The sequence below is a fragment of the Chiloscyllium plagiosum genome, unplaced genomic scaffold (assembly GCF_037043375.1).
Source record: "Chiloscyllium plagiosum isolate Xiang-an unplaced genomic scaffold, Cpla_swu_hap1 HiC_scaffold_7, whole genome shotgun sequence".
Lineage (NCBI taxonomy): Eukaryota > Metazoa > Chordata > Chondrichthyes > Orectolobiformes > Hemiscylliidae > Chiloscyllium > Chiloscyllium plagiosum.
This window is the reverse complement of record NW_028270145.1, coordinates 21,213,945-21,241,234: the sequence shown is the minus strand read 5'-3', so window position 1 is coordinate 21,241,234 and position 27,290 is coordinate 21,213,945. Positions and strand designations below refer to the sequence as shown.

At 41.1% G+C, this 27,290-nt stretch overlaps 1 protein-coding gene and 1 long non-coding RNA gene across 7 annotated transcripts in view; one reads left to right on the top strand and one right to left on the bottom strand.

Moving 5' to 3' along the window:
• raph1a (Ras association (RalGDS/AF-6) and pleckstrin homology domains 1a) overlaps positions 1–27,290 on the bottom strand; it is a 227,103-nt gene that overhangs the window by 45,034 nt on the left and 154,779 nt on the right. For 4 of the 6 annotated variants that reach the window (XM_087988799.1, XM_087988802.1, XM_087988800.1 and 1 more), the window contains 4 exons: positions 23,043–23,117; positions 12,424–12,501; positions 8,777–8,936; positions 1,742–1,863 (listed from right to left, as the gene is read on the bottom strand). In XM_087988799.1, coding sequence (XP_087844925.1) covers positions 1,742–1,863; positions 8,777–8,936; positions 12,424–12,501; positions 23,043–23,117 — 435 coding nt within the window. The remainder of the gene's footprint in view (positions 1–1,741; positions 1,864–8,776; positions 8,937–12,423; positions 12,502–23,042; positions 23,118–27,290) is intronic. The other 2 variants (XM_087988801.1, XM_087988803.1) reach the window with 1 other exon arrangement.
• The window catches only part of LOC122551378 (uncharacterized), a 115,511-nt gene continuing 114,661 nt past the window's right edge, over positions 26,441–27,290 (top strand). The window contains exon 1 of the long non-coding RNA XR_006312088.2: positions 26,441–26,523. This is a non-coding gene — a long non-coding RNA (uncharacterized LOC122551378). The remainder of the gene's footprint in view (positions 26,524–27,290) is intronic.

Sequence of the window (27,290 nt, the reverse complement as noted above, 5' to 3'; positions counted from 1 at the left end):
GATTTGGGAATAGGGGTGGATGCCTGGGTCTGGGTGGGATACCCTTCAGGGGGTCGGAGCAGACTTGATAGGCTAAATGGGTAAAAACAAGGACTGCAGAGGCTAGAAACCAGAGTCTAGATTAGAGTGGTACTGGAAAAGCACAGCAGGTCAGGCAGCATCCGAGGGACAGGAAAATCGACGTTTCGGGCAAAAGCCCTTCATCATCTATTCCTGATGAAGGGCTTTTGCCCAAAACATCGATTTCCCTGCTCCTCGGATGCTGCCTGACCTGCTGTGCTTTTCTAGCACCACCCTAATATTGATAGGCTAAATGGCCTCTTTCCACACTGTAGGGATTTTTTGAAGCTTTTGATTAAGCTTTTTGAGTAAGGTACGAAGATGATTGATGAGAGTAGGGCAGTGTATGACGTTTATATGGACCTTATTAAAGCATTTGACAGGGTACCCTCATGATAGGCTGAACCAGAAAATGGATCACATGGCATTCATGGAGTGTTGGCAAGTTGGATTCAAAATTGGCTCAATCATAGAAGACAAAGTATTTGGCGAGACGTGCTTTTCCTCACTAGAGGTTTGTGATTATTGGTATTCTGCAAGTATCAGTGCTGTGATCTCTATTGTTTGTAGATGACACATAAATTGTTGGAACTGTGGATACTGAGGATGGTTATCAAACTGGATACAGCAGAATATATAGAACAGTTGGAAAGTTGGGCACAGAAATGGCAGATGGGAGTTTAATACTGACAAGTGTGAGGTGATGCATTTTGTGAGGTCAAATGAAAAAATGAAAGTATACTGAAGATGTTACCTAGTATAGTGACGAAATGTCTGAAAATGAACCTTCTAGCTCAGTGAGCAAACCTACATCCAGAACTTCAATCTGAGCTACAAATCTTTGCAAAACTTGCTATACAGTAAAATGGCAGGAACCTTTAGGAACATGTGATGTTGAGATCCAAGTCCATAGCTCTCTGAAAGTGGCAAGTGGTCAAGGTAGTAAAAGATGATGTGCTGCATGCTTGCCTTCATTAGTCATAGCATTAAGTATGCAAATTGGCAAGTCATGTTGCGACTGTATAAATCTTTAGATAGGCCACATTTTGGATTACTGCATGCAGTTCTGGTCACCACACTTTAGGAAGGACATGGAGGCTTTGGAGAGGATGTGAAAGAGGTTTACTAGGATGTTGCGTGGATTGGAGTGTATCAGCTATAAGGAAAGATTAGACAAATGCTGATTTTATCCACTGTTCGAGTGAAAACAGAGTTACAACTTGATAGAAATATGCAAAATTATGAGAAGCATGGACAGGGTGGATAGTGAGAGTCTTGTTCCCAGGGTGGAAATGTCAAATACTTGGGGACACAGGTTTATGGCAAGGAGGGATAAGTTTAAAAGGAGACGTGTGAAGAAAGTTTTAGTTATACAGAGAATGATAGGTGCCGATGCTGCCAAGCGCGGTATAGTAATGTTTAAGGTGCACTTAGACAGATGAACAGGCAAGGAATAGAGGTATATGGCCCACGTGCAGGTAGATGGAATAAACTTAGAATAGAATCACGGTCGGCACAGACGTGGTTGCCCTAAGGGCGTATTCCTGTGCTGTACTATGTTCTATGTAATAAGATTGCTTAAGACATCAATGCAGAATAAACGCAAGTTATTTGCAGGATTGCAAACAAGAAAGTAATTCTACAACACAATGGAAGTCCAATACTTGTCAGGAGGTTTTACCTGTGGATTTTTAAAAAGTGCATATTTCTCAATGCGTTCAGTAAACATGAGTTTGTTATGACTATCTCGAGTCCAGTTCAGCAAGTTCTCTACCAGATTTTCATGATCTTCAAAGATTCGCTCTGAAATTAAAAGAAAATTTAAGAGTCATGACAAAAAACTGCATTAGAAAAAGTGATGGAACATAGCAATGAAAAGGAAACAAACAACAAAACTATAAACACTGAACTTTGAGAAAATACTGATTATATGTTGCTGATAGTCAGCCAAGACCAACTCAAGTTAACTTAAGGGTTGATCAAGGCCTTCCTGCAGTTTGTACTATCTAGAAACAGGATGTTTTTAATGGTTCGTGAAGTTTTGGAGGATACTTTCTGATGATGAAACATATCCTTTTAACGATTTAGATTCAGTTGCACTTGCGGGTTCATTAGAAAGTACAAGTCCCATAGCATACCCAGATTAATATTCTGTCCCAAGACAGTTTGCCCATAAAATTGCAACATAATTTTAATAACTTTCAGAAACCATTTTCAGAGTGCAGAATAGATCAAAGGTTATCAGTGACTAATAGATCAGACCTACTTCAAATTTAAGTGAGCATGACCAAATTCAAGTTCAGTGACTTAACGTAAAGACAAAGACCTGAAGAGTTAACGGTGTTCCACTCTTCACAGATTGTGCCTGATCTGTTGAGTATTTCCAACATCTCCTATTTTTGCCTTTGCATTAGTGTTTAACTCACTGCCTTTCATTCCAGGAATGCCCACCTTAACACACTGCTCTTCACTCAAGACAGGGAATCCATTTTTCTTTGTGGTATACATCTTCATTGCTTTTACTGTTTCCCTTCTTAACTTTGATCAGATATTTACCAAAACTAAATTTACAGTTACAGCTCTTTCCTCATCAACGGTCTCTGGCTTTGACATGTGATTGTCAGAGTCCAGAAAGTGAGTGCCCAGTTAGTGAAAGGATAGGAGTTGCAGAATTTCTTCCAAGTTGATGATGGCACAGATGTTGGGGGCACGTTGGCTGTGGTTAGCACTGCTGCCTGACAGCACCAGGGAAATGGGTTCAATTCCATCCTCGGTTGGCTGTCTATGTGGAGTTTGCACGTTCTCCCTGTGTCTGTGTGGGTTTTCTGAGTGCTCTGGTTTCTGCCCACAGTCCAAAGATGTGATGGTTAGGTGAATAGGCCTTCCTAAATTACCCATAGTATCCGCTGAAGATGTTTCAGCCTAGGACATGATACTGAGGAACTCTTGTACAAATGTCCTGGAGTTGAGGTGACTGATCTCCAACAACCACAACCATCATCTTATGTGCCAGGTATGACTCCAACCCATGGAAAGTTTGCCTCTGATTCCAATTTTGCTAGGGTTCCTTGATGCCACACTCAGTCTAGTGTGGCTTTGATGTTAAGGACCGTCACTCTCATCTCACCTGAGAATTTAGCCCTTATTACCCATGTTTGAACCAAACTTGTCAGGAGCTAAGTGGAATCCAAATTTGGTGTCAGGTTATTGCTGAACAGGTACTGCTTGATAGCACTGTTGATGATACCTTCCATCACTTTACAGCTGACACCTTCACCAAAACCAGAGCTGTGAGTTACTCAAGTATGAATTTTGCAGTTTCATTATTTCCAGCATTTTGTGTTTTTATTTCTGAACACAATTATGTTCAGAAGAGAGTTTGTCTGAAGTAATGATAGGGGCACAATACTATGTTGCACTAAGTGCTATTGCATGCAGTTCCTCAATTGTCGTTTTGGAGATGGAATTAGAGAAACCTAATGAAATGAGGTGGTCAAATGCCATTTCCTAAACTAATTGGTTTCACAGAAAAAAAAAGTGACAAAACATGAGGAACTATTTAAAATCAAATCTCGTCAACTTCATCCAAATTAAAAGGAAAAATAATGAAACAATTTTGGAATTATTTGTTTTTAAGAAAAGTTCCAGCTGCATAAACTGACCTCCATGTATTTTTGATTCCCAATAAAAGACTGATTCTTTCGGCTCCTCATTAAAAAGTAGAATTAAGCTGACAACCAATTTAGGATCATCTGTCAGGTTTGCAAAGTGCCTTAATATGTAGGGCACTGTTCAATACAAACAGAAAGGACATGCAAATACACAGCACTGTTTTAACTCAATAAAATAGATGACATTCTTTGGTTTATTTCTCAAGGCAATGCCATGATCAGAGATAAAGTGCCTATTTTAAAATTGAAACAAAACTTGACAGTTGAATGGCAGTCATCATTAATTGGTGCATTCATCATGGCAACACCTCTATCACAGTCCACTTGCCAACTAATTATCACTCTCCCCTCACATAATATAAATAATGCCTTCCCTTTACTTCAGTGCAATTTATCCTGATGAGTGTAAGGAGAAAAGCTTAACAACATGCCCTTCATCAGCAATATGCAAGTTCTGCTACCAAATGACTATAAACATTACATAACCAGAAATTTCATTTATTAAAAAAAACTGAAACATTATATTCCATTTTAAATTGATATTGTTTACCATTGTGAAGAAAAAAAACTACTGGAATAAAAGAGAATGTATCACAGGACTTGGTTCTGAAAATATTTGGACTGGGTATCATAATTATACTACATTTAGTGCTCGATCACAGCTGAAAATATAACACAAAGGAATAAGACAAGGATTGTCCTCTTGATGCCCTCACCTACACCATTCTTTTCTCTGCAAGCGTTTGCAATCTACCAAGATCCACCCATGAAGAACAGCAGCTTGGGCAAGTTAGCATGGAGAACCCAGATTTGACCTTGTAGGATATGAAATCACGTCTGATCCCACATTCAGTGTGTCCAAAGATGCACACACTCCAGTCAGAGTATCAAGAATTCTGACCAGCTTTTCCCTTCTTAGTCCATGTAATCAGTGGCCAATTGAAGGACCTACAGAGCCATTCCAACCACTGTACATGCCAGTGACTGTTGGACATTCCTTTTTATATGGGTCAATACATCTGACACTGAATTAACTTGTTCAGGAAACTGGGCAGTCTAGGTGCCAAGAGCCATTCAATGGCAATATGTCCAAAATCAAGAAGAATCAGTTTATGTACAGTTAAAGTCACATCATAGTACCTTGTAATTAAAAGGAGGGGTCTTATAGAATAAGGATCCGATAGAAGTGCTTATAATCAAAAATAGCCATGGTTTAAACATCTACTATCCTTCATGGTTGAAGAATTGACTGCAATGTTACTTACAGAACCTAATCTAATATGGAGTGTAAGAGCACCTCTATTCTCTCCCCATGTTGTGCTCAGCTTATGGCAGACCCCAATTTCTGATTTACACAACATTATTCACACAAAGTGGCACAAAGCCACTCTGAAAGATGCTACAGTTGTAGTGCCTATACCACATTTTTTTTTAATCTTTCCATAATATTGCATTTCTGTCGAGATGATCCCTCTTTTATGAATTACTCAAGATTTACCCACCACAAGGATACAATTATGCAAAACCAGAACTGGATCTTTTAACTAGCTGATGGTGAAATGGAAGGTCATAGCTGGGAAAGGAAGTCTAGCCATCACAGATAGTGACTGAATTAGGAACATTCCTTTACAGACAAAAAATATGCTTCGTAAAGGGATATATTTACATGGACGATTCACACAAAAAAAAGGGTTTGATATGTTCATCTATTTTATTATTATTGTATTGCACAGTGAATGTTTTAAATTTTAATTTGCCTCATCACTTTGTAATTACACCCTAGAAGGCAGAAACCTAGAGATGCCCATAAAGGAAGCAGTGGATACAATATATTTGGATTTTCAAAAGGCACCACATATTCGGCTCCTTAATAAGAAAAGAGCCAATGATGTTGGAGGTGGTAATTAGCATGGATGGAGAATTGGCTAACGATTATAAAAGAGAGTTGATAGTGGTAGGAGTTGAGACGAATGAGAGGTAACCTTATTGAAACATTCATGATTCTTAGAGGGCTTAACAGGATAGATCCCAGAAAGGTGTTCCCTCAATGTTGGAATGTCTAGGGCCAGGGGACACAATTTCAGAGTGAGAGTGCGCACTTAGTCTTAGAAATGTATAGCACAAAAACAGACCCTTTGGTCCAATTCATCCATATTGATCAGATATCCCAAATTAATCTAGTCCCATTTGCCAGTACTAGGCCCATATCCCTATAAACCCTTTCTATTCATATACCCATTCTGATTCCTTTTAAATGTTGTAATCTACCAGCCTCCACCACTTTCTCTGGCAGTTCATTCCATACATGCACCACCCGGTGTGAAAAAGTAGCCTTTTAGGTCCTTTTTAAATCTTTCCCCTCTCACCCTAAACCTATGCTCTCTAGTTATGTACTCCCCAACTCCAGGGAAAAGACCTTATCTATTTACCTTATCCATGCTCTTCATGAAAACAGCCCCAGCTTATTCAGCCTCTCCCTATAGCTGAAGACAAAGATGAGGAGGAACTTTTTCTGTCAGAGGATAGTAAATCTTTGGAATTCTTTGCTGTAGAGGCTGAATCGATATGTGGAACAGGGAATTGAGGATTATCAGTTCAGCCATGATCTTGGTGAATGGCACAGCAGACTTGACAGGCTGAATGGCCTACTGCTGCTCTTGTGTCTTATGGTCTTACACACATGGAGCTTCAGTGCATGTTGTAAAATTACTAATTTTACAAAATGCACTGAAGCTCCATGTGTGTAAGACCATAATTACTAATTTTACAAAAAAAATTGGGTGTGGACATTGAAGCCAAAGCCAGCATTTGTTGTGTGTACCCAATTCTTGATGTGTGTGGCTTGTGAGGCCTTTCAAAGAGCAATTAAGAGTCAACTACATTGTTATGGATCTGAAGTAACACATAGGCGAGACCAGGTAAGGATAGTGGATTTCCTTTCCTAAAGGACATTAGTAAACCAGATGGATTTTTAAACACAATCAATGGTAGTTTGATGGCACCATTAGCTTTTAAATCTCAGATTGAAGCCTGGAATAAAGCAGCACATGCAGTCTATAAAAGGTCTCAATTTACATTGCCACAGAAAATGTTTGTGCGGCAACATTTATATTTCCTGTATCTCCAGAACAAATTTAAATTTGTCTTAGAAATCAAACTGCCTGGAAAAATTCTTAGTTGAGGTATTGTTGGCCATTACTGTAAGTGATGTGAGTAACTTGAGGTTAGCATTGTGCCCATTCTGTTCAATATTTAAACATACAATAATATATTCCTAAATAAGCCACACGCATTTATATATTGCCATTAATGAGCATACAACTTCTCAAGCACTGTACGACCAAAGAAGAACCTTTTCAAGAATAGTCATTGTGACAATGTAGGAAAACTGACAGCTAATCTGTAAACTGCAAACTTCCCATCAACCACAAAGTGACATGACCAGATAATCAGTTTCTGTCATGCTCGTTAATGGATAAGTATTGGACAGGAAAGTTGTGACAACTCCCTTATTCTCTTCAAAATGACATCACAGTATCTTTTTGACACAACATACTTGATTGTGCAACTAGGTGTCTAACGCCTAATCTAAAAGTCTGCCTTCAGACAATACATCATTCCCTTCATACCGTAACAGTGTTAGTTGTGATTTATGCTCAAATCCTAGAAGGGGACTTCAACTGACATTTCAAGACCTGACCTTCTTGTCGGCAACTTTCCCTGTAAATTGTTTTGGTCCTGCATGGACCTCCGAGGTCCTTGTGTGCCAGTGACTTTTGGAAACAGAAACTATTCATTGGAATGCTCATCAGCTTGCACAGAGCTTCTGAGCAGCCATGTGGCTTAAAGGGAATATTGTTACAGAGCTGTAATTCAACTGCCTTGTGACCTGGGACAAGCATATCTTTAACATGTGATTTGCCAATATAAATAATTCTAAAAGATTTGATCTGTTCACCTCGGTTCCCTGATTCTTCAGCTTCACTTGTGAGATCCATACAGAGGCAACGGGTTCTGGAGTCAGAAGTCAATCCATCCACATGCCATTCAGTGCGTACAGACCTTCTGAGCAGCTATGGAGCTTAGAAGGGATACTGCTGTTCACGCATATGAAAAGAATCTTACCATTAATCTGAAAAGTTAGTAGATGTATTAACCCTGAATTCAAAATTTTTTGTGATCCCTTGAAAAATCCATTGCTTTTCACAATCCTAAGTGGAAAGTTTCCTCTGGCTGAAGGATCTCGAGTGAGGTGACACAGTCTCCATATAAAGGATAAGTCAGATTGGGAGAAGATTCTTCACACAGTGCATGTTTAGAATTCTCCAACCATAGGCTTGTTGAAACTTGGTCAGTGATTTTGTTCAAGGCAGCAATTTATAAATTTCTAGTTCCTTGTGACATCACGAGATATGGGGATTGCAGAATTAAGGACATTGAGGTAATGATCAGCTGTGATTGAGAATGATGGTGCAAGCTCATGGGGTTGAATGGCCTACCCCTGCTCCTATATTTCTATGTTCAGTCTGTGGTTTCATTCAGCTGGCACTGGGCCAAGTTTTAAGAATCACTGACTGGTATTAAAAACAGTTTTTCAATTATATTGCTATTGCTGGGTCCAGCTGAGATTTGACAACCATAAGTCATTGGTCCTCTCAACATTATATCACAAAACCAAAGCACAAATGGACACACCACTGGATTAAAATGGAGTATAATGACCAGTGTCAACTTCAATTATGTATTCTATCATTAATCTTGGGTTTTGCCTGGATAAGAGCATTTTGCGCTTGGGTATGGTGTAAGTTTGTTACTAGTTTCAATACAAGGAACAATTTAAAAAGGTGCAGTTCCTGTAGCACGACACTATCACCAGGTTTACGTGCATATACATAAGACAGTATAGAAATGGTCAACAAAGCATAGTTGATAGGTACAAAGAAGCAAAAAAAAGGTCTGAAAATATTTTCTGAAAACACCTATTCAGAAAACCAGAAGTTAATAACCAGTATATTAGATCACTTGGCTCAATTCCACCAACTCACCCATTTGAAGTTCTGGGATTGTCTCCACCAATGACCAGTCTGGGCTAAATCCACAGTGGGATTTATCCATGAGATTGTCCAGAACCTGCTTGACTGTTTGTCTTTCATCGACCATCATTGTTTTGGAGCTCTCATCAGACATGTGGACCCGTATCACCAGCTGCAAGATATGATCAAACAATTTGTCAGGCAGATGGACTTTTTACTTCATTACACATGAGTGCTTCTGATCAAATTCCCTCTAAGAAAATTGTGCAGTCCTGTAGTGGTACTAATACTTCAAACTCAATTTCAGGGCAGCAACCTAATATCTAGCCACTGCACACTTTAACACAGAAATGAACATTTATTATTTAACATATATTTTTGAATTAAAACACTATATTGAAAGGTTGAAAGTGACAAAACTTCATGCTGAATCCCCAGTAAATATGGCAACATCTGAGCTTTCATATTCACTGAACACTTTCCTCAAATTTCGTAATTCAACATTCCAAATATTCTTAAATGATCAAGAAATGTGCGTCATTTTTCAGGCTGTACATTTAGACAGAATTCATACTGTCAGTCAAAACTCTACATAGTCATTTGAAATACAACATTTATGGAGTAGGAGCACCCCAATGTTTTCTGTTGCCTGTAGGAGTGTAGATGAGATCACCATCTCTCTTCCCATTCCCCAGATATCAGACCAAGAACTTGCTGATACAGTTGCCATGGATTGTCATGTATATTGTGGAGTATTTCTTTTACTTTGGTAAATATCATCTTCAGTTTAGTTCATAATGACTGTCTGAGGTTGTAGTCTGGTGAAGAAATGGAGTATAAATAGAAGATCTTCCTAAAATACAAGGCACCAGTCATTTCACACCTGGAATACAGTCACTAGTTTACCAAAGTAAAAGATATTACTGGCATTATGCACAGTGCATAGAGGATACACTAGGCGGATTCTGGGTATGGTGGGATTTTCTCATGAGGAACAGTTGAGTGGATTGGGTTTATTTTCATTGGAGTTGATAAGATTGAGAGGAGACCATATTGAAACATTCTTCGGGGGCCTGATAGGGTAGATGCCGAGATTTGGTTCCTCTTGTGGTCGAGGCTGGGACCAGAGGCCATAACCTCAGTATAGGGGGTCACCCACTTAAGACCGAGATGAGGAGGGATTTCTTTTCTCAGAGAGTAGGGATTATGTGGAATTCTTTACTGCAAAGGGCTGTAAAGGCTGAGACAGATGGATTCTTAATCAGTAATGGAATCAAGGGTAATAGGGATAAGGCAGGAAAGTGCACTTCAGGAATATCAGATCACCCATGGTCTCATTGAATGGTGCAGCAGACTCGATGGACCGAATGGCCTGCTTATGTTCCTGTGTCTTAATGCTATGACTGGGAAACTGGTGGGCAAATTATGTTTGCAGAGGCTCTGAACAAGATCGTAGATTTTCTGTGGCTCTGTAACAGAAGCTGATTGATTTTCAATTCAGACAGTGGTGCACCCTGCAGAGTATATTCAGCATTATCGGGTGTTTGAAGCTCAACATTTTCCAGGGAAAAGCAGCTCATTCTTACTGACGTACCATCACACCTTATTGAATACATGTTTAAAATTCATTCCCTCCTCTACTGACATCCACTGACAGCAGGGTGTACCACCTCCAAGTTGCACTACAGCAATTCACCAAGGAACTCAAAGCACCTTCTAATCCTGTGGTGTCTAATATCTGGAACAACAATGGCAGCAGATGCATGAGAATGTACAACCTACAGGCTCCTCTATAAACACACTCCATCCCAATACCATGCTAATAGGACAGATTAGGCCATTTGTCCAATCTGTTCTGCCAATTGATCATGGGTGACATGTTTTTCAACCCATTCTCCTGCCTTCTCCTCTTTGTTCTGCTTACCAGTAAAGAACCTATCTACCTAACAAACACACTCAATGACTGGGCCTCCACAAACCTGTGTGTCAGTGAGTTCCAGAGATTCACTAACCTCTGTCTGAAGAAATTCCTCCTCATCTCAGTTCTAAAGGGTCATCCCTTCACTCTGAGGCTGTGCCCTCAGGTCCTAGTCTTTCCTAGATCTTCTGCACATCCACACTCTGTCTCTCAATGAGATACCCCTCATCCTTCTAAACTCCGGAGTACAGACCCAGAGACTTCACCGCTCCTCATTTGACAATCCATTGTTCAGACCATTCTTGTGAATTTCTTCTGGACCCCCTCCAAGGCCAGCACATCTTTCCTTAGATACAGGGATCAAACTTGTTTACAATATTCCAACCGGAGTCTGATCACAGCCTTTTACAGCCTCAGCAATAAGTGTCTGCTCTTGTATTCTGGCTCTCTTGAAATAAATGCTAACTTCACATTTGCCTTCCTAACTGCCGAATGAACCTGAAGAAAGTTCTGAATTAGGATTCCCAAGTCCCTTCATGCTTTACGGATTTCTGATGCCTTTCCTCATTTAGAAAATAGTTTGTACCTCTATTCTTCCTACCCAAGTACATATCCTCACACTTTCCAATACTGTATTCCATCTGCCACTTATTTGTTCACTCTCCTAGCCTGCCCAACTCCTTCTGCAGCTTCCTTAACATTACTTGGCCCTCCATCTATTTTGGATCATCTGCAAACTTATCAACAATGCCCCCAGCTTCTTCAACCAGATTGTTATTATACAGCAGGTACAGTAGTGGTCCCAACAATGACCCCTGTGGAACTCCACTAATCACACCTAGGGGTAGGTGGTGGTGGAGTGGTAATTTTATGAGACTAGCAATCCCAAACTCCAGGCTAATGATCTAAGATCATGATTCAAATTCCATCATGGCAAGTGGTCAAATTTGAATCCAATCAAAAAATGTGGAATTAATAAGTTACCAAATGATGGCCATGTAACCATTCAGCACAGCTAGCCCATTTTCACTTACTTATGGTCACTAATATCACCTTTTCTTTTTCCTGGCATACTATCTTCTATCCCTTCATTTGCCTAATGTTGTTCTCTCTTTTGCTGGGCTCCATCTCTGCCTATTATTTTCTCTTCCTCACCATCCTTGACTCCAGCACTTGTACCACCTTTTCCTAGCTATTACCAGTTGTGAAGAAGAGTTCGTGGACAAAACGTTAACCATTTTTCTCTCCACAGATGCTGCCAGATCTGCTGACTTTCTCCAGCAGTTTCTGTTTTTGCATCGTGCAACCATTGTTCATTATTGTTAAAAAGCCAGCTGGTTCACTAATATCCTTTAGGAAAGGAAATCTGACATACTTATCTGGTCTGGTGTATGTGACTCCAGATCCACAGCAACATTGTTAGCTGCCCCTTAATGCCCCTAGAAAGCGAGTCCCATCAAGGGCCAATTAAGGGTGGACAATAAATACTGGCCCAGCCAGAGACACCCACATTCCATGAACAAAAACAAATATATTGAAATTTCTTCACTGACTTTGTTTGAAGAATCATGGAACTCTTTACTTAACAGCGGTGTCGATATAGCTGCACCACACTGACCAACTTTTCAAACAGTAGGTCAACATCACTTTCAAAGAGCAAACAGGGGTGAGTAAGAAATACTTTGACAGTAACATACACATTACATACAAATTCCACAATCAGATGTGAATCAGTCCTTACCTTTTTGATTTGTGCCTCTTTGATCTTTTCTAATGCCACCCTGATTTTTTCTGCCTTCTGCCTGGCAGCCTGCTCCTCCTGTAGAGACATAGTGAGGAAAGGAAGATGAATCAGGAGACCATAATGAACCATGGGAACACACCTTACAGACACAGCAAGGCAGAAGGGGAAGCAGCTTCCTTTGACCAACCACTACTATGCAGTGAGCTCAGGGCACATTTTAAAATCACCATCCCCAAGTCTTGCAGCATCACACAGGAAATTTAATTAGATGTTACCAATGAATGAGCTTCTCCCATATATCCTTCACTACATCTGTTTTTAACGTCTTTAATGCAATAAAATTAGCTGGGGAAAGAAAACAATCACATCACCAACAGAATTTTGGAAAGGGTGTCCCTTTGCTTTACATAATCTCTCTAGGGAACGAACTGCATTTGCTGTTAAGCAGACTATTTACTTCCAATATTGCATTCAAGACAGCAATAACCTAACATTAACACATCTGGCTTCGTTAATCATTGAAAAATGTAATGGAAAACGTTTAAAATGGGCAAACAAACTGGTTAAAAGGATAAACTCAATTTCAGTTGTCATCCTTTTTCCAAATACTTGTCCATGAAAATCATCCTTTAGAACAGGTTGTATCAGTTTACCTGCATGTTTCAGTCAGCATGAAGTGATAACCTGACAAAGCTTCAGTTTAAACAAGCTGTGTTGTGCGAACTGAAAGCAACAGCTGGGATAATTCAGGGATATACTACCATAAACATAATCCCATGCCACAAAAGACTCTATTGCTAACATGACAATAGCTTCAGCACTATTAGCTGAGAACCTAATTAAACAAAGAGCATAAAAGCACCTCAGCATCAGGTCCCTGTGCTAACACGCTTTTAGAGAAACGATCAATTCATCCCACCTCTCTTGAATTTTACATATGTATTTAAAGACAAGTATTGTGCATTATCACATGCCAGTTAGATAATATCAGCTGGTGCAGACACTTAGGAATAAAGTAGGATTTTTATTATTTTGACTTTATAAACTGTCAACTTTGTTCAATATCCCTGCCTGAGACCAGGGGCCTCTTGAGGGTGGGTGAGGGGGATGGGGTTCCAAGCTTCAATCTCAAAGGGAATTCACTGATGTGCATCAATAAGCTTTTGCATTGAACCATAATCAGAACTAGAAGGCTAAATATAGATATAACAATCCATACTTGTGCACTGTCTACAAACTATGACAGTCCTTACTTTAGGTGCTCAAATCAAAAGTCGTTCCTGACCATCTAATTTGCTAGTTGTATGCAAGGCCCTTTCTTCTCTTGAGGCATACATCCTAAAGGGACAGCCCAGCAGCTGCACTGCCAGTAGACTAGGAAGAGCCAGCCCAGTGTTAAAAGAATAGACGAGAGAGAGATTAAGGGGCAAGAGAAAGAGGAAATCCATTCAACATTTAAAACAAGTTCAAAACTTCCCTGATAACAACGCAATGCCAGTTAATGTCAGATTTCACATTCACCAGAATCAAATACTCAGTTTGTTGAGTTAAGAGATAGTACCTGTGAAAAAGGGATCATGTGTAATAAATCCTCCATCATGAATTTGTTTGCTTTTCTCCCCTTTACTGCTGAAGGCACAGAGTCTTGTTAGGCTACATTTTTAGTGCTATCAGTTGATCCTAAATTTCAAGCAATACTATTCAATATGATCAGTAGCAAATTCTTTGGCCATGGAGTGTATCATAACTGAGTGCGCTGTTCATTGGATTTCCATACTCCCTGGGAAGAGAGAATGTCTTTGGGCAGTGAGCTCACTGACCACAAAGCTAATTTTAACAACACTGCCATTCAGCTGAGATTAATGAACTCAACACAATTCAGAATTAGCCATGTGGGGCTCATGTGGTGCAGTAGTAGTGCCCCTACCCCCTTACTGGGTGACCCAGGTTCAAGTCCCACCTGCTCCAGTGATGTGTAATAACATCTCTGAGCATGTTGACTTGGGGAAAATAGGTTACATCACCTACAGGAGCCCTTTTGTGGCAGAGGAAGAAGAATTAGCCATGTGGGGCTCATGTGGTATAGTGGTAATGTCCCTAACCCTGGACTGAGAGAACTGGGTTCAAGTCCCACCTGCTTCAGAGGTGTGCAAAATCATCCTTGAACAGGTTGCTTAGAAAAATAGGGTTAAATTGAAAAAAAAATTGGCAACGTGGGGCTTATGTGATATAGCGGTCGTGTCTTTATCTCTCAACTAGGAGTCTTGAATTCAAGTCCCACCTTCTCTAGAGTGTGTAATAATATCCCTGAAATAGAGGATTAGGAAAATATCCCAAAGGGAAACGTTTAATAAAAACTAGCCATGTTTGCACAGGTCACTAATTTCTTTAACTAATCAACTGGAGAATGCACCCTCCTATCTTTTGAATTTGATCTTTTTTTTAAAAAAAAGAGAGTTAGATTCGGAAACAGAAGGAACATGTTTCCTGTAATGATTTGGTTAGATTGTCATGAAGTTGACCTAAGCCAGGGTGGTATTTTTTAAAAATTCATTCAAGGGATGTTGCATCACAGGCTAGGCCAGCAAATTATTGTCAATCCTAATTTCCGAAACTTGGTATGGATGATAAGGTCAAAAATGTCTACCCAAATATTGATGCCTTATCCTCAAATGAGGAAAATTCGACAGGGAGATCTCTTCACAGCATGTAACATCCAACAACCTGCAAACATTAATAAGTCAAACAGCTGGTGCAAACGCACAGCTAACTACACTACCAAAGTCTAATACTACATTATCAGCCTCTGCCCAAATTTAGCTGCAGACGATGGAGACACAGGACACAGAGTCAGAATCAATCTCAACCAAAAAAAAAAATCCAGGCGCCCAGTTAACATGCTGCTGAGCTCCCAGAAAGGAAGAATTATTGCAACCTGAAAATGCTAGTCTCACTTTCTTTTCAAGGAATTTCAGCAAGCCCCAATACTTAATCAGCAGATTTTTGTCAGGCAGGCAAACCCTCAGAATGGTCTTGCCTCCATCTACAATATGTGTAGATGAATTTGCAGGCTTTTTTATTCCAGCATTTCCTTTAAAGGGGAGATGGTGATATAATGGTTATGTCATTGAACAAGATTTGGAAGTGCCAGTGTTAGACTGGGGTATACAAAGTTAAAAATCACAATACCAGATTTTTGGCCAATGGGTTTATTTGGAAGCACTAACTTTTGAAGCGCTGCTTGTTTATCAGGTAGTTGTCCACCTGCTGAAGAAGCAGCCCTCCGAAAGCTGGTGCTTCCAAATAAACCTGTTGGACTATTATCTGGTGTTGTGTGATTTTTAATGTCATTGAGCAAATAATCCAGGGTTCAGGCTAATGGCCTGGAGACAGGAGTTCAAATCTCACTGCGGCAGCTGGTAAAATTTGAATTCTATTAATGAGCCTGGAATATATAGTTTAGTAATAGTTTCACGAAACTATTAAATGTAAAAGAAACTCATCTCATTCACTGAAATCTACCATCTTCACCAGTCTGGCCAGATATGTAGTTCTCAACCCACTTAAATCAACTCTTAAAATGACCATCTAAAATGGTGTAGCAAGCAAAATGTGTAGAAAGCTGCTCAGTTCAAGGCCAATTTGGAATGGCCAACAATGGGGCGGCACGGTGGCACAGTGGTTAGCACTGCTGCCTCACAGCGCCGGAGACCCGGGTTCAATTCCCGCCTCAGGCGACTGACTGTGTGGAGTTTGCACGTTCTCCCAGTGTCTGGGTGGGTTTCCTCCGGGTGCTCCCGTTTCCTCCCACAGTCCAAAGATGTGCAGGTCAGGTGAATTGGCCATGCTAAATTGCCCGTAGTGTTAGGTAAGGGGTAAATGTAGGGGTATGGGTGGGTTGCGCTTCGGCGGGTCGGTGTGGACTTGTTGGGCCGAAGGGCCTGTTTCCACACTGTAATGTAAAAAAAAAATGCTGGTCTTACAAGCAATGCCCACATCCCATGAATTTAAAAAAATTGTACTCTTTAATTTATACTGTCTCTCCTTATTTTTCAATGAACCACTTCACAACTCTGCATTAAATTTCACCTGCCGTTTCTGTGAAATCTGTGAACTCCCTTTTCAAAAGTGCTACCAACATCCTCATTTTATTGCAAATATAGTAAATTGTAAGGTTCAGTTTGCTTAACTCTGATGGGCAAACCTCCTGGGATTGATCAAGTCTTAGGAAGGTATTCAAATTTCTCCCAAAGGCAGTTCTTCGCAGGGAGGGCTCTGGCAGTGCACTTCTAATTATTTGTGGCTATGATCTATTGAAAGTATTCAATCCTTGCCAGAAAAGACGACCACAGATGCTGGTTTCTCATAAAGTAAATAAAACTGACATGGGCCAAGTGCAGTCAGAATAGTCAACCTTAGTCAAGCCTTTAAATGACAGCTATACAAAGAGGATTCCAGTATGATGCACTGAACAGTGATTATGAATGAGAAGACTTGCTAATTCTGACCCCCCCCCCCATCTCTTAGCTACTAGAATTATATACGAGTTCAATGACAAGCCCCAAATGGTCTACAGACCAGCTTGATGTACAAATGGGGAGAGCTCTACTGCCGTATTGGATAGTTTGCAGCAGCAATTTTTCTTCAAGTCTTCTCCTGTTTTAAATTCTCCATGTGTCAAATTCCCAATCTCAGCCAGTCAGAATTTCCTTTCCTTGTTCCTTTCACCTTCCTGGAAGGAAAATGCCTTGGAGGCTCCTCTCAACAACAAACAGCTGCTCAAGAATAAAGGGGACTCAAGATGAAACAGCAAGGAAATACCGAAAAAATGTAAGTTTCCTTATGTTTCAAACTGTTCAGTTCAGTTCCTCAAATTTGTCAGATAATGAAGCACTCTGTACCGACAGACATTTAAGGTTGGGTTAACAAGTGGCAAGGAATATTTGAACCATATTGTGGTGAACAATGACAACCTCCAAAAAAAAAAGTCTTAACATCTTCTGCTAACACTCAACGCCATTATCATCATCAAATCTCCCCTCCATTCTGGGATCATAGAACATAGAACATTTCAGCACAGTACAGGTCCTTTGGCCCTTGATGTTGCAACAACCTGCAGGTGTTGCAGGTTTTACAGTTCCTGCGGTGGCAGGGGAAGGTGCCAGGATGGGAGGGTGGGTTGTAGGGGGGAGTGGACCTGACCAGGTAGTCACGGGGGGGAACGGTCTTTGCGGAAGGCGGAAAGGGGTGGGGAGGGAAATATGTCCCTGGTGGTGGGGTCTTTTTGGAGGTGGAGGAAATGTCGGCGGATGATTTCGTTTATGCGAAGGTTGGTAGGGTGGAAGGTGAGCACCAGGGGCGTTCTGTCCTTGTTACGGTTGGAGGAGTGGGGTCTGAGGGCGGAGGTGCGGGATGTGGACGAGATGTGTTGGAGGGCATCTTTAACCACGTGGGAAGGAAAATTGCGGTCTCTAAAGAAGGAGGCCACCTGGTGTGTTCTGTTGTGGAACTGGTCCTCCTGGGAGGAGATACGGCGGAGGCGGAGGAATTGGGAATACGGAATGGCATTTTTGCAAGGGGTAGGGTGGGAAAAGGTGTAATCCAGGTACCTGTGGGAGTCGGTGGGTTTGTAAAAATTTCAGTGTCAAGCTGGTCGTCATTAATGGAGATGGAGAGGTCCAGGAAGGGGAGGGAGGTGTCAGAGATGGTCCAGGTAAATTTAAGGTCAGGGTGGAATGTGTTGGTGAAGTTGATGAATTGCTCAACCTCCTTGCGGGAGCACGAGGTGGCGCCAATGCAGTCATCAATGTAGCGGAGGAAGAGGTGGGGAGTGGTGCCGGTGTAATTACGGAAGATCAACTGTTCTACATAGCCAACAAAGAGACAGGCATAGCTGGGGCCCATACGTGTGCCTATGGCTACCCCTTTGGTCTGGAGGAAGTGGGAGGATTCAAAGGAGAAATTGTTAAGGGTGAGGACCAGTTCGGCCAAACGAATGAGAATGTCGGTGGAAGGGTACTGTTGGGGACGTCTGGAGAGGAAAAAACGGAGGGCTTGGAGCCCCTGGTCATGGCAGATGGAGGTGTAGAGGGATTGGATATCCATGGTGAAGATGAGGCGTTGGGGGTCGGGGAAACGGAAGTCTTGGAGGAGGTGGAGGGCGTGGGTGGTGTCTCGAACGTATGTGGGGAGTTCCTGGACTAGGGGGGATAGGACAGTGTCGAGGTAGATAGAAATTAGTTCAATGTGGCAGGAGCATGCTGAGACAATGGGTCAGCCAGGGTGGTCAGGCTTGTGGATCTTGGGAAGGAGGTAGAACCAGGCAGTGCGGGGACTATGAGGTTGGAAGCTGTGGGTGGGAGATCTCCTGAGGTGATGAGGTTCTGTATGGTCTGGGAGATGATGGTTTGGTGATGGGGGGTGGGGTCATGGTCGAGGGGGCAGTAGGAAGAGGTGTCCTCGAGTTGGCATTTGGCTTCAGCGGTGTAGAGATCAGTACGCCAGACTACCACTGCGCCCCCTTTATCCGCTGGCTTGATGGTGAGGTTGGGAATGGAGCAGAGGGATTGGAGGGCTGCACGTTGTGAGGGTGAGAGGTTGGAGTGGGGGAGGGGGGTATACAGGTTGAGGCGGTTAATGTCCCGGCGGCAGTTGGAAATGAAGAGGTCGAGGGCAGGTAATAGGCCAGCGCAGGTGTCCAGGTGGATGCAGTGTGTTGGAGGTGGGCAAAGGGGTCCTCGGAAGGTGGGCGGGAATCCTGATTGTGAAAGTAAGTTCGGAGGCGGAGGCGACGGAAGAACTGTTCGAAGTCACGGCATGTATTAAATTTATTGATGCGTGGACGGAGGGGGATGAAGGTGAGTCCTTTGCTGAGGACTGATTGTTCGTCCTCAGTGAGGGGGAGGTCTGGTGAAAACTCGGGAGGGCTGGGAACTGGGACCTGGTATGGACGGAACCTGTAACTGGAGTGGGTGTGGTGGTGGGGGGAATGGGGGTGAAGTCATGAGCAGGGGTAGTGTTCCCCTTGGGGTTCTGGGGGGTGGGGATAGTGACAATGGGGTCTATGAGGGGCGTGTCAGCAGAATGCAGGTGAGTGGCGCTGGCGGGGGCGGAAGTGGTGGTGACCACAGCAGTAGGGGTGGCGGAAGTCACTGAGCGTGTGGCATCAGCGATGACGTGAGGAACGGAAGTGATGTGACATGTGATGCATGAGGAATTGAGAGGGGTGGAAGTGGTTGTAGGAGTGGCCATGATGGGGGCGGAAGTGACATCATCAATCAGCGTGGGGGTGGCTATTCTATTTTCATCCATATGTTTATCCAATGACCATTTAAATGCCCTTATAGCTGGCAAGTCTCCTACAGTTGCAGGCAGTGCATTCCATGGCCTTACTACTCCCTGCGTAAAGAAACTACCTGACATCTGACCTATAACTATCACCCCTCAATTTAAAGCAATGTCCCCTCATGCGAGCAATCACCATATAAGGAGAAAGGCTCTCACTGTCCACCTGATCTAATCCTCTGAATATCTTATATGTCTCAATTAGGTCACCTCTCAATCATCTTCTCTCTAAGAAAAACAGCCTAGAGTCCCTCAGGCTTTCCTCATAAGATCTTCCCTCTATACCATGCAACATCCTAGTAAATCTCCTCTGAACCCTTTCCAAAGCTTCCACATTCTTCCTATAATGCGGTGACCAAAACTGTATGCAATCCTCCAAATACAGCCGCACCAGAGTTTTGTATAGTTGCAGCGTAACCTCATGGCTCCAAAACACAATCCCTCTACCAATAAAAGCTAACACACTATGCTTTCTTAACAACCCTATCAACCTGGGTGGCAACTTTCAGGAATCTATGTTCATGGACACAGATCTCTCTGCTCATCCACACTACCAAGAATCTTACCATTAGCCCAGTACTCTTTATTCCTGTTGGTCCTTCCAAAGTGAATCACCTCACACTTTTCTGCATTAAACTGGATTTGCCACCTCTCAGCCCAGCATTCAGGATCAATATTCAGGCTGGGGCTCCTGCGGCAAGTAAATCGCTGCACTCGCCAAAACATGTCCATCACATACAAGAAACAGGTCAAGCACGTGATGGAACATTCCCCATCTGCCTGCATTAGTGCAGATCCAACAATGCTCAAGCAGCTCAATATCATCCAAGTCAAAGCAGCCCATGAGTGCCACCCTACACTCCATCCTAAAAACTCACTCCCACAGGTGATGCACCATGGCCAAAGCAGTCATTATTGCCAAGATATATTTCAGTAACTGACAAAAGTTTATTTGACAGCACTTTTTCAACCTGTAACCTTTACGATCTAAAAAAAAAAGGGCAGCTGACAAAGGCATACATCATCACTTCTATGTTTCCCTCCAACTCTCACATTATTCTGACTTGGAAAAAAGATTGCCTTTTTGTCATCATTGCTTGGTCAAAATACTGAAACGCTACTTTCAAAGCACTGTAGGACCCACCTTCACTACATGGACTACATCGGTGCAGGAAGACAGCTCGTGACCATATTTTCAAGGGCAATTAGTTCTGAGCAATAATCGTCCGTCTTCACAGCAGTGTCATTCCATAAAGAAAGCCAAAATATATAAAGCCTCATTCATATTCCCACAAAGTATTTTTCATTCTTATGCTCAGTAATATAGTCCAGTCAACTAAGTGAATTAATGGTTGGATTGTTCCAATTCTAGCTAGTATGATTGTTGCCCAATAAGCTGCTAAGGGCATTGTTGTTTCTGCTGACCAGATCTATTAACTAACCTCAACACATCTCTCTAATTGGCGGAGTTTTCAAACCAATTTTTAGTTGCTTTGGATATTATTCTGAGGTCAGCATACAAGTTCTAGGCCTTGATGTTTGTGTGGTAATCAAATAAGCCACCAAGCATAAGACACTACTGCAAGACAGACAGAAAAGCAGAGCCCACTTACCAATATGAGTTACCTTTTACCAACAGATTCAAGAGCATATGCAGAAGCGTGGGAATAATTTGCTGACTGCCATCTTGCTCAAGGAATGGCCTGGGTGCAGTGCAGAGGGGAGAAGGGAACCTTAAGAGGTAGGAGAAAATTGTACAAAATTTGGGAAAAGAACAAAAATATTTTTTAACTAAATAATGGTTTCTCTTAATGTGGCAAGATGGAATTCCTCTGGCTGTTTTGCCTTCAACCAGTTTCCTGATATAATTTACTCCATTCCATTTGCCATCTTCTGAAATAACTGAGTATTGCCACAGTGCCCACAGGCACTGGCCATTCTCTGGCATGTCATCTCAATTGGTCATTTGTGAACTGTTAGCTGCACCCAGTGTTCTCACCTGATATTCCCCACACACAAGCCTTCAGACTGACCTTTCAAACTCCTTATTCGAGACAACTCTTGAGATCTGCTCCTTCAACTGAGATTAACCAAATGATTACACATCAGGAATCAAACTTAGGCCACTGGGGAAGTATAGCCAAGTTCACAACAGTGAATAAATATTTTAATCTTACAAGGCCAACAATGAAGATATGTCAGCCTGTTAAACAAGAAGCTTCTGATCTGGGCTTTGTCTGAATCTGAACTATAACTTGGAATCAATCAAAATTTATCTGTGCAGATAAATCATAGTGGCCTCCCACCAAGAACTTCACAAGAAGTGACAGAGTAGAATGATCCAAGGTATGGAATCACAAAATTGAGTTTAACTTCATGTCATTATAGGTTCAACTGAGGCCATATTACTGAGCTCATGCAGTGATGTTTTGGAATTTTAGTGTGGGACTAACTTTAGAAAACATTTCAGTTGTCAGATATTTGCTCGGCAGGACTCCATCTGGTTTACAAATTTTTCAGCCAGTGAAGCTTTGGTTTAACATCATAACTGTGTTTTAAGAGCTGGAAAACTCACTGCGGATCAAATTTGTCCAGTGCTCAAGTTTTAGAAGCTTTCAAGGGATCAAGAAGTTGGAGCTTTGCCAAGTTGTGTTTCGTTGATTGCTAATATTTACAAATAAACCATTCAGTTAAATATAATTACAACTCAAATGCTGCAGGAAATATTGTTAGGATATTGCTTTTTTTAATCCAGGCAAGTTGCATGTTGCCATTTTCTTAGTAAATTAACATTCAATACATGTTGCCAGAATGACAAAAACAAAGTTTGAAGTAATTGGAAAAACTGAGCAAAACTCCTCTTTCAAGTTATCCAGGAAGTGCTCGGAGAGGTTGACAAGGGATAGCATGCAGGCATTAGTCACGCTGACATGCAGATATATGTTTAAATACAAGTTTTTGAAAAGTACAAATACAAACAAAAGCTCAAAACAAAGCCTATTTTGTCCACTCATTTTTAGGGAAAGGGATGGGTCACAAGCAGAAAGAGTTAACAAACAAAGTCAATTATTGGAAGAGACACAGGAGTACAGCTGAGTATAACCAGTCCTAGCAGTTTGGTCAATATACTGCAATGGATTGAGAAAACGGGAAATCAAAAAGATTCCTTGATATATAAATATTAACGAGGATATGGGATTGGCAACAAGTCACAGGGTTACTCATTCTACCTACAAGGTTTCATCACATGCAGGTTGGAAGATACGCTTCACCTTGGTCAGCAAATGAGAAGGTTTCCCAGCTATGTTTCTCAAAATGATTGACGTTTCCCTGTCCAGATAGGAATGCTTGGTGCAGGAAATAAAGAAAAAGAGAAATAAATCAGTGCAGTGATAAAATAAAGTTGAAGTGTGCAAGCATAGGATTAAAAAAAAAAGCAACCTAATCATATTGGAAAAGCAATTCAGCAGTAAACCACTTTTCTTTCAGGGAACAACAAATTCATATATATTCCTCAAAGATTATATATATTCAAACATACATCCAAACAGAACAATATACAATGATAGAGTACCATGCCTATCTCCAGTGCAAGTTTCAAATCAGCCTCACATTTGGTCACAGAAATACTTTGGGATCAATCAGACAGGATAATTGCTGAGTGTGGAATTCAGTCAAGCTGACTAGATAAGCCCCAGCTCACACTGCCAGTTTTTAACTATTGGCTCCCTATCATTTTAAAGCTATCAGGATTACTATCACAAGCTTCTGGTTGTAAGTAAATTGAATGGAAACGAAGATTTAGTAGCTCTTCATGAATTTTGCAAACATTCTGGTGACAGGAACTTTTAGCTGGGGAATGGATGAACTCAATTTTAGTTACCTATCGCTAGCAAACATTGAGATAACAGGTGCAGGTCAGATTGTTTAAAGTTTCTTTAATAAGGTGTGCAGCAGCATGGCAGTTATTAAAGCAGACTAATAATAGAGAACTGGACAGCAGTTCAAATCCCATTGTGGTAATTTGAGAATCTAAACTCAGTTTCCCTTTTAAAAAGTCAGTACACACAACCTTGAAGCTGGCAGATTGTTACAAAAAACCCAACAGTTTCACTGATTTCTACACCCAAAGAAATCCACCATCCTTACCTGCTCTGGTCTGTATTTGACTTCAATCCAACAGCATCACCTTCTGAAGTTGCTGAGCAAGTCAGTCAGTTATATAAAAGTATTACCAGCAGCTCAATAGCAATGTCCAGTAATACCATCTTCTCAGGTCAAAACAAAACCCCACCCTAACCCAACAATAGCAACTATTCCAAAATCTAAAACATTTCCACTTCTCACATCAGTTATCCTGTGAATTTGCATTAAGATTGCTAGCTTCCTACCAGATTTGGTATAACGTGTTTAGGTATTTTTTTTTAAAAAAAAGTCTCCTTGGGCAGTTCTATACAGTACCTACCCTCAACGACAGGAAATATCATTTAGTCCAGTCTCAGGTCACAATGAAGCAGAAATAAATTCATTGCAGCAATAAATTGGAGCAATTTCAGAAACATTTCAGTTTTTCAAGGGAAAGTTGCAATTTAATTCGAAAATGTAAATTGGTAGATACCATGCCAGCTTTCATTCCCTTTATAGGTCAACTGACAAGGTTAACATCTAATCAAGACAAAGGAAACTTAGGTTTGATCTCTGTCCCATTTGGAGTTATTTGACCCCAGCTGAGGAGCTACAATTGGCCTCAACACATTTACAAATGAACAATTACCACTTCAACAAGATATAGAGGATCTGTGACAATTCATTCTTTGTCTGCCTTGGCCAGGCTATTTACAGAAGACACCACGCAAAGATAGGATGATCATTTCAAAATGCAGTTGCCATCTAACTCCTTAAATCCAGTTCAGCTGCAAGACTGACATCTCTGGCAATGATGCACAAGTTTCCTATTGGTTTGGAATACAAAACAACAACAAGGGAAGTTAAATTCATCCAAGAAATAACAATACACAAACTATAGGCTGTCAAGACAATACTTGAACATATTCACACAAATCAGCCATTTATTTCCCTTTCATACCTCTGAAACCCTTTACAGCTACAAACAATTCCTACTGTAGCCTAACAAATTCACCATTACTTTTATTTTCAACAATGTTCATAAATAGAATCCCTCAACTTTGCAGACTTTATGTTTAATCACGTTTGAAGAAATAAGCACATCACTATCAAACTCTCTTACTCATCCACTCACTCACTCCACCACTCCCACCTCTCCCAAACAATGATCTACTTCTCACTGTTCCAAAATAAAATACATCTGCCACCTATATGACTTTCTGCGCTGTTCCTGTTTGCAATGTCCCCAATTGGAAGACACCCTAATGGGTTTCTCACATCTAACTTCCAGATCATTTTACATAACTTGGAACAAGGGGAACAAGACTTCACAGACCAGATCACACCACCAGCCCACTCATCACAACTCAAAATGAAGAAAACATCTTTGCTTCCTGCCCAATTATCTTTCCATTCATGATAATTTTCCTGCTAACACAATGTTTTAATTTGTATAAGTCTCTAAGTAGTTCTTCTTAAATTGCACAACCATTCCTTTTCACTAATTAATTTGATCAAATGCGATCTGCCCTTTACAAATTCATACTGATTATTCCTGACTTAGCATGGTTTAAACATACACTAGTTTCAAGCAATATGGACGTGACAAAGCTATCCACAATCCACCAGAGATTAACTATCTATTATTTCCAGCTTCAGTCCCTTTCCCTGCTCTTGAACACTAATGCAACGTTCATTACCAAACAGACAATTTCCCATCTTGATGACTGAAAGATTGCTTAATCAACGTTCACTTCTTTATTCAGGGTGGGTCATCATCTGAGGACTTTCTTATTTACATTCCTATTAATTTCAATTGCTTTGTTTCAAATATTTGTCTTCTGAGATACTTCTAAGTTTCACTTTCAACTTCTGCTAAAAGCTAAGGCAAAGTAGAGCATCTCCAACAGCTCCTCATTCTCAAGTATAAGAAAGTTCCTTTTATGTTTAAAGGTATGTTTAAAGGTATCCCAGTTCTCCTTCAATGATTCTTTTATTTATTTATCCCTTCATATTGGCTGTTAATCACTTCTCCTCTTCCTTCCTATATTAACATTTATCACTCAAAATCATGGTATCACCATCTGCTTTTAGAGATTCCCCTTCTTCCTCAGCTAACACCCACCACAGATGAACGTTAGACTTTTCTTTGGATGATGCCATTTCTTTTTTTTTACCCAGGTCTTCAAAACTCTGAAACTACCTTCTTCATTCTTCCCCTAGGCCCTTTCAATAATGCCCAGGCAGCATTCAAATATATCCCTTATAAAGTTAGCTTCTCACCTCTCCCTATTTTTTCTCGGTATGATGATGTTTTGTAACCATGGGCCTTAGTCCCTCACTAAAGCTTCTTCAAACAAATACATTTTGTCCAAGTTCTGACTTAGTAGAAAATGAACTGAACCTCAGTTCACTGGGCCCAAAGCTTCACCGACTGTTTGTGCTTTGCAGAACTACAAACATATTCCAAAACAGTACTCCCAGCCCCGGAGACTCCACCACTAAGTATATTAAAGGCTGCACAGAATTCAACAATTCCAACCAGAAAAGTTCAAGGATTGATCCTGACTGACACCTCATTGGTGGACCTCAGCCAAACACTTCACTTTGAATGTATTCTTGGGCCAGGTAAACAGATCAAACGAGGAAGCATTCCCAGTAATGATAATTACCTAGAGATATCATGCTGCTTCGATTAGTCCAAATCTCCTAGCAAGACTTTTATCTTCCACCCTCAAACTAGAGGTAATACAAAACCTTGTGGCCCATATTCTAACTCACACCAAGTCCACCATACCCATTATTGGTGCACACAGATCTCCATTTGCTCTTGGTCCACTAACATGAAACTTTAAAAAGACGTTCATGTTCAAATCCCTACAGGATCTTTTCCTTCCACATTAAGTGGGGGTCTTGATAGACGTGCTTAAGATTATGAGGGGCATGGATACAGTGGACAGAAACCAGCTATCCTCCACAGTTGAAGGGTCAAGAACAAGGATGCACACTTTTAAAGTGAAATGCAGAAGGTTTGAGAGGGCTTTTGACCCATTTTATTTTCACCCAAAGGGTATTGGGGGTCTGGAATTCACTGCCTTGGAGGGGTATTGAGATGGGTAACCTCACAACCTTTAAAAAGTACTTGGATAAAAACTTGAAGCATCAAAACATTCAAGGCTATAGGCCTACTGCAGATGTGGAGAGAGAAGGGATGGCTTAGTGGTATTATCACTGGACTGTTAATCCAGAGACCAAGATCATGTTCTAGGGACCAGGTTTCGAATCCTGCCATAGCAGATGGTGGAATTTCAATTCAATAGTTTTAAAAAATCTGGAATTAAGTGTCTAATGATGACCATGAATTCACTGTCGATTGTCAGGAAAAACTGGTTCAC